At 35.5% G+C, this 12764-nt stretch overlaps 3 protein-coding genes across 4 annotated transcripts in view; 1 reads left to right on the forward strand and 2 right to left on the reverse strand.

The window, feature by feature from the left end:
- Positions 1 to 998: 998 nt before the first annotated feature.
- LOC126370921 (polyubiquitin-C) lies at positions 999 to 4154 on the reverse strand. 2 transcript variants are annotated; one of them, XM_050016048.1, is made up of 3 exons: positions 3995 to 4154; positions 3245 to 3581; positions 999 to 2788 (listed from the first exon to the last, which is right to left on the reverse strand). In XM_050016048.1, the coding sequence occupies exons 2-3, from the start codon at positions 3573 to 3575 to the stop codon at positions 1062 to 1064; spliced, it is 2058 nt and encodes a 685-aa protein (XP_049872005.1). In that variant the 5' UTR covers positions 3576 to 3581; positions 3995 to 4154; the 3' UTR covers positions 999 to 1061. The 2 variants fall into 2 exon arrangements, with proteins under 2 accessions (XP_049872005.1, XP_049872004.1); XM_050016047.1 differs by having other exon boundaries at positions 999 to 3581.
- A 956-nt stretch (positions 4155 to 5110) lies between these two features.
- Positions 5111 to 6431, reverse strand: LOC126370933 (cytochrome c oxidase assembly protein COX16 homolog, mitochondrial). Its single transcript, XM_050016067.1, has 2 exons — positions 6199 to 6431; positions 5111 to 5428 (listed from the first exon to the last, which is right to left on the reverse strand). The coding sequence occupies exons 1-2, from the start codon at positions 6351 to 6353 to the stop codon at positions 5242 to 5244; spliced, it is 342 nt and encodes a 113-aa protein (XP_049872024.1). The 5' UTR covers positions 6354 to 6431; the 3' UTR covers positions 5111 to 5241.
- Positions 6432 to 10972: 4541 nt separating this feature from the next.
- The window catches only part of LOC126370925 (tyrosine-protein kinase CSK-like), a 43973-nt gene continuing 42181 nt past the window's right edge, over positions 10973 to 12764 (forward strand). The window contains exon 1 of the mRNA XM_050016055.1: positions 10973 to 11117. The gene's annotated coding sequence lies outside the window, so the exon portion shown is untranslated. The remainder of the gene's footprint in view (positions 11118 to 12764) is intronic.

A 12764-nucleotide genomic window follows, 5' to 3' on the forward strand; every position in this document is an offset into this window, starting at 1 on the left:
TGCCACGCTATTATTTTGTTGTGGGGTAGGTAGACGTGGTAAAAAAATCAAAAAATATATCCCAATTGATGCTGTATTATATTTTTTCCTTTTTATGTCTGGTTTTCTATTTTTTTATGTACTTAACGTACTTTTAACGAATTTACATACATATTTATTATAATTTACTTTGGTGTTAACTGTTGTTTATATTCCCCTATTATAATTATTTATTGTAAATAAAGCTGTGTATTACAAGAAATTATTATTTTGGATATTGGTGTAAAAATAATAACCACATCAATTATTTCATCCCTCTATAACGAAGCTATCTGCAATTATTCAGACGAAAGCTTGAATGTGATTGTAATTTGTTTTGTTTGATGGTTTGTGGAGAGGTAAGTAAGTTGTGGCAAGGGCTTATGTATATATATGGCCTTCGGTAGCAAAAGGTCTCTTTAGTAGCTCTTCTTCGGTGAAGGACACTAACACCTTTTGTATATGAATTAGGTGAACGTAGGTAAGTATGTTTTAGTTCCCTCTTTCGTTTAAAGGGAAGGGTGGAGAGCATATTTATAATAAAGTAGATGTAGAACAAGTAAATTAGTGTGAGGTGACGTGTTTGAGGCTACGTTCCCCAAGTTAACTATTTAAAATGTAGCATTAAATTGTATCCATGATAAATAAATAATAAAAAATAAAAAAAAATAATATATAGTTGGCATAGTTGAGATTTAATATGATAAATACCTATTTTCTCATTACTATGGTACATAATGAAACTAATTGATATTTAGATCACATTATTATTTATTCGTAGGATCACATTATCTATACTCTTTATCCCTACTTTATTCAGATCAGATGTAATTGTGCCTGGGTGTTATAAAAAAAGTCATTTATACCCAAAAACAAAAGAAAATCTTTACAGCGCCATCTACATTGTCTTTTAGGAACGTAGTCTCGAAAGTCCCTCATTAATAAATGCAAGGGTAAGTATTTCAAGTAAAAAACAGATATACTCCAAAAGTTATTTTTATTTCCTTTCATTGTAATTAATTTAGGAATGCAGACAAAACAGATCACATGCCTCCTCTAAGTCTAAGCACGAGATGGAGTGTCGATTCTTTCTGAATATTATAATCGGAAAGCGTGCGACCATCTTCTAACTGTTTACCAGCGAAAATCAGTCTCTGCTGGTCCGGAGGAATGCCCTCTTTGTCCTGAATTTTGGCTTTAACATTTTCAATTGTGTCGGAAGGCTCAACTTCCAATGTGATGGTCTTGCCAGTTAAAGTCTTGACGAAAATCTGCATACCGCCTCTTAGACGAAGTACCAGGTGAAGAGTAGACTCCTTTTGGATGTTATAATCTGAAAGAGTGCGCCCATCTTCTAGTTGTTTACCAGCGAAGATAAGTCTCTGCTGGTCTGGAGGAATACCTTCTTTGTCCTGAATTTTGGCCTTGACGTTTTCAATAGTATCCGAGGGCTCGACCTCTAGTGTGATGGTCTTCCCAGTCAAGGTCTTCACGAAGATTTGCATACCGCCTCTCAGACGAAGTACTAAATGAAGTGTAGATTCCTTCTGAATGTTGTAATCTGAAAGCGTGCGTCCGTCTTCCAGCTGCTTACCGGCGAAAATCAATCTCTGCTGGTCTGGTGGAATGCCTTCTTTGTCTTGGATTTTGGCTTTAACATTCTCAATAGTATCTGAGGGCTCTACTTCAAGGGTGATTGTTTTACCAGTCAGTGTTTTCACAAAGATCTGCATTCCACCTCGCAAACGAAGTACTAAATGAAGAGTGGATTCTTTTTGAATGTTATAATCTGATAGTGTGCGCCCATCTTCTAACTGCTTGCCAGCAAAGATAAGTCGTTGTTGGTCTGGCGGAATACCTTCTTTGTCTTGAATTTTCGCCTTCACATTCTCAATTGTATCTGAAGGCTCTACTTCTAAGGTAATTGTTTTACCTGTCAATGTTTTCACAAATATTTGCATACCGCCTCGCAGTCTAAGTACCAAGTGAAGAGTGGATTCTTTCTGAATGTTGTAATCTGACAGCGTGCGGCCATCCTCCAGCTGCTTACCAGCAAAAATCAGTCGCTGCTGGTCAGGAGGGATACCTTCTTTGTCCTGGATTTTCGCCTTTACATTCTCAATTGTATCGGAAGGCTCAACCTCCAAAGTAATTGTCTTGCCGGTAAGAGTTTTAACAAAAATCTGCATGCCACCTCTCAGACGGAGAACTAGATGTAGGGTTGATTCCTTCTGGATGTTGTAGTCAGAGAGGGTGCGGCCATCTTCCAACTGCTTGCCGGCGAAAATGAGACGCTGCTGGTCTGGAGGGATACCTTCTTTGTCCTGGATTTTTGCTTTCACATTCTCAATAGTATCCGAGGGTTCAACCTCCAAGGTAATCGTCTTTCCAGTCAAAGTCTTGACAAATATTTGCATACCACCTCTCAAACGAAGCACCAAATGCAGTGTAGATTCCTTCTGGATATTGTAGTCCGAGAGGGTGCGACCATCTTCCAGCTGCTTGCCGGCGAAGATGAGACGCTGCTGGTCTGGGGGGATGCCCTCTTTGTCCTGGATTTTCGCCTTCACGTTCTCAATAGTATCAGAGGGTTCAACCTCCAAAGTAATTGTCTTGCCGGTAAGAGTTTTAACGAAAATCTGCATGCCACCTCTCAGACGGAGAACTAGATGTAGGGTTGATTCCTTCTGGATGTTGTAGTCAGAGAGGGTGCGGCCATCTTCCAACTGCTTGCCGGCGAAAATGAGACGCTGCTGGTCTGGAGGGATACCTTCTTTGTCCTGGATTTTTGCTTTCACATTCTCAATAGTATCCGAGGGTTCAACCTCCAAGGTAATCGTCTTTCCAGTCAAAGTCTTGACAAATATTTGCATACCACCTCTCAAACGAAGCACCAAATGCAGTGTAGATTCCTTCTGGATATTGTAGTCCGAGAGGGTGCGACCATCTTCCAGCTGCTTGCCGGCGAAGATGAGACGCTGCTGGTCTGGGGGGATGCCCTCTTTGTCCTGGATTTTCGCCTTCACGTTCTCAATAGTATCAGAGGGTTCAACCTCCAAAGTAATTGTCTTGCCGGTAAGAGTTTTAACGAAAATCTGCATGCCACCTCTCAGACGGAGAACTAGATGTAGGGTTGATTCCTTCTGGATGTTGTAGTCAGAAAGAGTGCGGCCATCTTCCAACTGCTTCCCAGCGAAGATGAGACGCTGCTGGTCTGGAGGGATACCTTCTTTATCCTGGATTTTCGCCTTCACATTCTCAATAGTATCAGAAGCTTCAACCTCCAAGGTGATTGTCTTTCCAGTCAAAGTCTTGACAAAGATTTGCATACCACCTCTCAAACGAAGCACCAAATGCAGTGTAGATTCCTTCTGGATATTGTAGTCCGAGAGGGTGCGACCATCTTCCAGCTGCTTGCCGGCGAAGATGAGACGCTGCTGGTCTGGGGGGATGCCCTCTTTGTCCTGGATTTTCGCCTTCACGTTCTCAATAGTATCAGAGGGTTCAACCTCCAAAGTGATGGTCTTGCCCGTCAACGTCTTCACAAAGATCTGCATTTTGTTCTGAAAATATAATAGGATTTTTTTAGAAAATAGCTATAAATGAATACATGGTGAAATTGGGTCGTTATCATCATCATATTATTTAGTGACGGTATGTGGCGAAATCAAAACAAAACTTCCGCTACCTGCTATGACGCAGATTGTAATAATAAACGAGGTGACCTCATAAACCCAATTCAGTACCTATCTGTTCATTATGAACGTCATAAAAGAACATTCTAGAATGTTACTACAATACAAAGAAATTTAATTTTATCTGCAAACACTACCAAAGGAACTGTACCTTTTCAATATACAAATCAGGGTTCAAAATGGCGGATGAAATACTAAACGAAAATCAATTGCAATAATAATACGATGCAGTGGAGGTTTACTACTATTTACAAATAGAACGTAAAAAGAAATATGCTTACCTATTATAACCACACAAGAATTTAGTTTGATAAAATACAAGATTTAAAAGAAACAGTATTATTTCCAACAAACAACTGTGGAATAATCAACACCGATACGTCTTCACTTTTTCACCCGAATTCTTCTTTTGAAATGTGTTTGGCCAATGAGCGCATGAACCTTTTATAGACTCTGGCTTGTGGCGTTATGGCTCAGCGTTATGGCGCAATCAATACGTACATCGGAAATCGTCGAAATGGGCCGAATACGAACGAACCCAACTTTCCATCTCTTTCTCTCTCACGGTTCACAGTCGAAACAGCTAATATGCCAATGAAACAAGACATGCGCAGCAATTTTCTTTTGTTGTTTTGTTGTAACGTGACGTGACCTTTCGAAGAAAAATAAACAGAAATACGAAATATTTTTCAACTTGTATGTTTGTTGTTTGGAAAATCTCTGGAAAGAAACACAAAGACCAATTCCTATTATTATTTAAGTACCTATTACAAAGAGATAGGTATAATAAATCACGTTATGAATGTTTACATAAGTTAGGGTTTTTTTTACTGTAGGGTAAGTAGGTAGTAGTAGTAGGTAGGTATATCTTATAAATATATAAAAGGAGAAACTGACTGACTGACATATCAACGCACAGCCTAAACATAAGCACTTGAAATTTAGAAGGGACGTAGAAAGGAATTCCCGAAATTCCTACGGGAACGGGAATTAGCGGGAAAATCCTTTTGTACGAAAAATCTAAACCGCTTAAGTTAGACGCTTGAAATTTGGCATGCAGGTACCCCAGTTAACTTAAAGCTTAGTCGCAACAGGATACTGCAAAATTCCCACGGAAACGGGAATTAGCGGGAAAAAACATTTGTATGAAAAAATCGAAACCGCGTAAGATAGATGTTTTCAATCTAGCATGCATATATTATAAAGTTTAGTTATGACTGTATTTTGAAAAAATGAGAGTTAGCGGGAAGAAAAAATTGTATGAAAAAATCTAAACTGCATAAGTTAGATGCTTGAAATTTGATATGCTCTGCTCCCACACACACAAAGATCTCTCTTTTATAACACGCCACGCGGACGAAGTCGCGGGCAAAAGCTAGTTATATTAAAACTTCAACTTAATTTTAACTCATTTTAATACATAATTAAATAATTAGTGGTAATTACATGAACTTAGTATAACATTCTACATGATAATTAAATCACTGGTAATTTTTATTTGCTTGTGAGTCACTGTATACCTATTCCTTTATTTCTTCTGCGATTTTTGTTCCTGCAGCTCCCATGGTCTAGGGCCACGTTTGTTCTCCCAATTATCAATATCTAGCTTTTGTATCTCTTCATAGGTATCCTCTAAAGTGACTTCTTTGGCCTTATTTAAGCCCATTTTCTCTGCTTGCTCCCTACTGACACCTTTTACTTGTGAAAATTGGTATCTGAAAAATGTTAGAAGTTATGTTACCTTCTAGTCCAAATTAACACTCTATTTTAATGTCTTCATGTTTTTGAAGTAATTATATCCTTCATAACTATGATATTCATTGCTAGAAAATACCCCAGATGACTCATTTTTGTGACACATTCTAGATAGTTAGCTACATATTGCATCATATTTATTATCTCGCATTTCAATATGTACATTATTCATTTCTAATTGGAATAGAATTTTCTAGAATCCTCCAGCTAAACAAAATGATAATTGTTAATGGACTATACATATTAACATTACTTAATAGACACAGTAAATCAATATTCATGATATGTGCCTACAGGTACCTATTGAAATTGCAATGTCACTGAAGACATTAACAGGACAGCAACATAATATAGGGACAAGGAGTTTCGAGAATAATTTGTTATCATGGCAATAACTTCTTATCTCTATGTACAATTTAATATCTGATAGGCATAAATGGATACAACTCTCATTGTCTATTATGTAACTGTGAGAATTTAAGTAATACATAATTTAATACAGTTGAGAGAATAGTGTAGATAAAAATATGGGTCTAAAAATTATGGAATTAAGCTACCCAATTGTGTACTTGTTCAATAATAAAGATGATACATATACCTACTTAGAATAAAATTGAGCACATAAACTCTTATATAATCAACTCATAATAAAATAGCCATTCTATAAAGCATCTAGTATTTACATTCATTAAAATCATGTATGATTGCCAATTCAATTAAACATTTTCACCTTATTTGTGTCCATTCTCGTAAACCAAACGATCCACCGACTACAAATAGTATAAATGGTACACCATACTTAAAAGATCTTCTTTTCCTTACTATATTAAAAGAAGTTTGTAAAGAATTGATATATGCGAAAAATTTGTTGTCCTTAGCAAACATTTTTACAATATTTTCCGTTGTTCCAGCTACAATAATAATAACATAACCTCGAATTTTCGTTATTTTTTTTTTGTTTTGGTTTTCCCCGAAGGGTAAGGCAAAGGGAACTATGCCCATACAGCCATGTCTGACGTATTTTTTTTCTTGATGATTAATGAAATGATGAAAGGTGATGATGATGAAACCTAAGCCCCCACCCTCGGAGTAGACTCCTACTCCGAACCCCAAACGAATTAACTCAAAAGTCCGCATAAACTTTTGAGTTATGAAGCGGCTTCCCAGCACGAAGCGAAAATAGGCAGATACACTTTGTTTATTGAATACTCCAATATAATAACACTCGCGAATGTCTTCCGACTAACTTAATGCGATCATTAACCACAAAACACCACTTCGTATTAATTATTTAGATTACTCAATGAAGAAAGCAACTGTCCCGTTCCCGTTTCCCGCCGAAAAGCCCGAATTGGCCCGAATTTTCGTTATCATCTACATTTTTTTTTTGTTTTGTTTTTCCCCGAAGGGTAAGGCAAAGGGAACTATGCCCATACAGCCATGTCTTACGTATTTTTTTTCTTGATGATTAATGAAATGATGAAAGGTGATGATGTTGAAACCTAAGCCCCCACCCTCGGAGTAGACTCCTACTCCGAACCCCAAACGAATTAACTCAAAAGTCCGCATAAACTTTTGAGTTATGAAGCGGCTTCCCGGCACGAAGCGAAAATAGGCAGTACACTTTGTTTATTGAATACTCCAATATAATAACACTCGCGAATGTCTTCCGACTAACTTAATGCGATCATTAACCACAAAACACCACTTCGTATTAATTATTTAGATTACTCAATGAAGAAAGCAACTGTCCCGTTCCCGTTTCCCGCCGAAAAGCCCGTTATCATCTACATTTTATCAATTTTTGTTCTGTCAGTTTCAGTAACAGGGTTGCCAGGTCCAGACCCAGAGTAAACCTGACGGAAATAGGAGGGATTTATATATTGTTTGTAGGTACTCGAGACCTTCAAATAGCGGCAAAAAGATGTAGAGCTTATTTAGTTTAGTTTATCTATTACATAAATAATAACTTCGATCACCGGTACATTTACGCCTGTTGTATAATTTACATCTGTTGCTGAGCGAGGGTCCCAAGTTGGGACTCCCAAAACCCCTAAACGAAGGAAAATGTGTACAGCGCCATCTATATGTATGTTAGTATGTAACTTTGTAAATTTAGCTGTAAGCTCCCCAAATAAAATAAAATAAAATAAAATATTGTGTTTGAGGAGCATACCCTGGAAAGTCCCAATCCCCGCTATTTCTCTGCATAAGGTCAATCCCCAATTTTGAGATTCCCTGTACTTTGGGGAATTCTCCACAATGATGCAACCCTGATTATGACACCAAAAAAAAAAGAGGGCGGCAATAAAAAGCAAAAGGCATTTTTTTTACTTCCTGTATAAAAATGCAAAATATTATGGATAACGATTCTACATAAATGCATTAAACTCAAATTAAACTACAAACGACCCTCCACCATAAGAAAATAAAATTATCTGTCAATAAGGCACGTTCATAATTTATTTAAAAATAATGTCACGACCATGATGTCGAACAAGGTTTAGTGTGAACCAAGTGTGTGTGAACAGTATCAAAGCTGTTTCTATGCTTGTCTTTGCTTGAAAAAAGATTGCAAAGTGAAGTACAGTACAGCAACCAGCAACATACTTTTATATTTTTATTAGGTATTTGAAGCAGTGAAAAATAACACTGAATTAATGTTCACTCTAACATGACTGATGTAAAACATCTGTAATTTTAGAGTATAACGACAAGTTTTATTCTAAAAAAAAAATGTGTTCTGCCGTCATTTGGGAAATGTATTTTATACATGTATGCACATAATAATGCATAAAATATAAATACCTAGGTATCTATGCCAATTTAAACTGAGAAATAGTTAACTTAGTCTACACAACTTTAATAATAAAAGTATTCAGTATATTGATCCAAATAACTTTAAAAATAAAAATACTTTATTATAATACCTTCGTGGAGTAGCTGTTATTATCGACATGACTCCTTGACTCTCAGAACAATAACTAAAGCATAGAAGGAAGGCTAAAATAAGAATTCAGAAACTATAAACCGGCTCTCTTCTAGCTTACGACACAAACTATGAGTGAGAAAAGGACAAATGATTCGCTCTTTGCTTCATTTTTTCCGAGGTTGTCACAACATGAAATGTCATTTGGACCTATTGGACTCATTTTAACTCGGCCAAATACATAGTAACATACATAAGAAGATTTTACTTATATTTACCGAACTATTTGACACGGTCGCGTCAACTGTGTTTACGAGTGTCTTGTGTTCAGATTGTTTTAAGTGATAATTTAACAATATTTTTCCAAATAAATGGAAAGAAACTTTTATTTATATCAAATAATTGAGTGTCTCGACTGTGTGACATTATGTCTTGTGTGGTATGGGGCTGCAGCTCACATTCAGGAAGAAAAGAAAATAGCCAACAACTTCTGTCGTTTCATCGGTAAGTTTTTTGTAATTTTCTAGTGAAATGTGAACTGCTGAACAATTTTAGGAAAGTAATATGTTTTGCTGAATAGATTTGTAGCATAAAATATTTGAGATATCCATTATATTATACGTTTCATCGATGAATACGGAATTGATTTGAGGTTATGTTGATTGTCCATAGTGATGTACTAAAATTATCGATACTTTTAATTTTTAGATTTCCTGTAGACGATAACAAAGAGAAAGAATGGATAATTCGCATTAATAGACGAAATTGGATTCCAAATAAGTACAGCCGTATTTGCTCGAAACATTTTACTGCGGATTCATTTATGTGTGTTCCTAATTCAAAGTGGAGGCGTCTTCGAGACGATGCTATTCCTACATTGAACATTATAGATCAGACAGATGAAATGGTGTTTAAATTTAAATTTCAGCCTAGCCTGCATCATCTCACTGCTGGATAGATAGATAAGATATTTGTATCATGTTATCACAACACGTTTATACTATCTATCATTCAACTACATATTATTATGTACTTAATAAACTTAGTATATATACTAAGTCTGTAGTTGTTTTATGTCTAAACAATTATGAGTTGTACACGTTTTATATAAGTAAATTATTATTATCTTTGATTTCAGATATTAAATCCAAAAGTGTCGACTGGATTTACATGAAAAGGTATATCAAATAATTTTCTTTTTTTATATTTTTAACATGATATACATATATAGAGTGTATAATTCAACCAGCTGCACAATGCACTTAAATCAGATATATTTTACTTTTATTTTTATAGATTATTTTGTACATATACTATTTTAACATTATTATTAAACTTTATTTCAGTCAGTTCAAGAAGACGAGATGAAAAATTTAAAAGAAAAGCTGAACAAGTCCCGCCTCAAGATCAAACGACTTAATGAAAAAAAAAAAACAATGTGACAGGGTGTCACAAAGACAGTTTCTAAGCAAATTGACACTGTTTAGAAATTAATAAATTTGTATTTATTGTAAATATAATGTACATAATTAATAACGTGTGAAATAAATACTTGCTAATGAACAGATTTACGATCTAATTTATATTTCATTTTACCTCCTTTTCTTATTTACTCCTACTCCAACACTCCAGGTTGATACGAACTGCGCCCAATAAAGAATGTAATGAATGTTATAGATTTGTGTAAGCGACTTAGATAAATCTTGACTAAACCTTCCTTTACAAATACAAATATACTTTATTGCACACAACATACAATACTTACAAGTTTTGCACGAAAGATACAGTACACCACCTACCTACCTTTTACTTTCCCTTTCTGTTCTCTTATGAATACTTGTATGCCGTATTTTTTTAAGTATAATGCTATATCTAGTAGGTACGAGTATGGTAATCCTAGTATTGAAACAGCTTGTAGCCCTAGTAAAGACCGCCATTTTATGTTTACAGAGTGGCACGTTTTTTCTGTAGGTATTTCCCGTCCATACTCTTTTCTATGTCTATGGCGTGACCCCATCGGGCCTCTTACCGTCTGTGCGGCTTAGACCCGGCGGCGGCGGTTCCAATTTGCACGGCACGTCGATCGACACCAGTGCACGGCGGATGACATCATAAATAAATTCGAATATTACAAAATACTTACCGATGAAACGATAACAGTTGGCTATTTTCTTTCCTTCCTGAATGTGAGCTGCAGCTCCAAACTAATATAAACCAGACAATATAATCCAAAAATGGTTAGATACTTACCTATCAGAGACAGAGTCTCCTTTCATCAAGAAGAAGATAATTGCATCCTACAAAAAGAAATCTTGTAAAAAAAATTTATCGACATTAATTGTAAGTAAATTTAATTTTATCGACATATTACTAAAGTGAAACCCAACACTAGGCAATGAAAAACTTGTGACAACCTACGAAATTACGAAACAATTTTTGTATATGCGTCTTTGTCTAACATTACGCCGGTTCCGTAAGATAAAGTAGAGCAGAATTATAGAGTTCTGTTGCTATTTTAGCCTTCCTTCTATGCTTTAGTTATTGTTCTGAGCCTTGACTCCACTACTACACTACGATAAAATTTATAAAATGGCGGACTGTTGCGAGTGACGTATGTGTTGTGTGTTTACGAGTTTCTTATTTCATACGGATAGTGATTTGATAATGAAGTGAGGACTGTTAGATAAAAATTTCGTCTTATCTGATATTCTTGATATTTGGTAAGTACATAATTTACTGTGTAGTTTATACTTGGTATGACTAACGAAGTTTGTCACGGAACACAGCCCGAACTTGAGGCAAGATTGTAGGCGGGATGGTACCTACGTCCTCGTTTGTGAACGCGGATAAAATAATTACAATATCAGCGCAATGGCGACATTACTATTTGGATAACTTTCGTTTTATGTATTTTTAAGATATCACATTAGTTTTGTTTTGAAAGCTTATGTTATTCTAGACGTAACAGGCTTCGTTCTTCATTTGGTATCTGAGGCCTGGGGTTATCTAATTATTCCACTCTATCTTATTGATATTCCTTGCACAAATACCACAAGTATTAGTTTTGTGATGACTTCTATTCCACCCATAATGAAATATATTTTAAAATTTTATAGTTCACAAGGAAAACTGAAATATATAAGTACTATCTACTTAATTATTGCAAAATAAAACCGTACTAGGTAATTGGTTAATACTTGGTTAAAAGTTAGTCAAACTGGCATTAGCGAAGATAATAACAAAAAAACATTAACAATAGTATGTTTTCTTATCAACATGAAGTCTCGGTGTATATGTGATTATTTCCAACATATGGCTGATCAGATGAATGTCTACTGTGCCATATTATTTGGCCTGCTTTGCTCCTAGTCTACTTTAGATACCAATTTCCCAATAATCCATTTCATCTATTGTCACTGTTTTTCTTTTCCCAAGTTTTCTATAATAATGTGGGAATGGAAACTGCATTGTTTAGATTATGCTCTAAAAACTGGGTAGGTGAATCATGTTTTTATTTGTCTATAAGAGCTTTTGTACGGTTATGAGCTAAGTTTTAAATTTAGCCTTGAGAATTAAGATTAATATTGTTTTTTTTTTTCGTTTTTGTAATCTGCGACTTGGCGATCTGTTGTTTAACAATGAGCCAATTTGAGGTTTTGACTTTAGAAGTCTGATTTGGTTTTCTTTATTTAGAAGGGCATTCATTCAGCATTGCCACCTCTATTACATGTTGTTGATTCTATTTACTAGATTAGAGACACTATGTTGTTATAGTCTGGAGTAAAGAAGGCTGCCAGTCATTTCTAGCTGTGTTGCTAACAGATTGATATATTTAGAGAATCTTGTTTGGTATGTGCGGCTAAATTGTGAAAGATCAGCACTGATGTAATTGGTGCAGATATATTGTGGGATATTAAGCATTGTTTGCATTGCCTTGGTTTGAAATCTTTCCAGAATCTCTATGTTACTAGCTGTGCCCCAAAGCTGAATACCAGATTGGTTTAAGTATGCATTTGTAGATGGTCACTTTACTGGAATTGGACATATGAGAATTTCAATCTATTAGCCAGCGCATGTTTCTTAAGCATGTATCCAGTTGCTTCAGTTTTGTCCATATGTGTTTTCTTCATGTGAGCTGTCTGTCTAGGTGATTTCCAAGATATTTTGGGTTGTCTGATTGTGGTAATGCTTCATTATTCAGTAACATGGACGGGCAAATTTGCCTGTTTGATTAATACTGAATATAAACACAAAAATCTACAACTTTCGATCCCTATGACAATTGTATCTAAGTTGTTAGTCATTTAAATGAAGATCAAAAAAGTTGTAAAAGTATCATGACATTTCATGATGAACATGTCAGACTC

The sequence above is a fragment of the Pectinophora gossypiella genome, chromosome 11 (genome assembly GCF_024362695.1).
Source record: "Pectinophora gossypiella chromosome 11, ilPecGoss1.1, whole genome shotgun sequence".
Classification (NCBI taxonomy): Eukaryota; Metazoa; Arthropoda; class Insecta; order Lepidoptera; family Gelechiidae; genus Pectinophora; species Pectinophora gossypiella.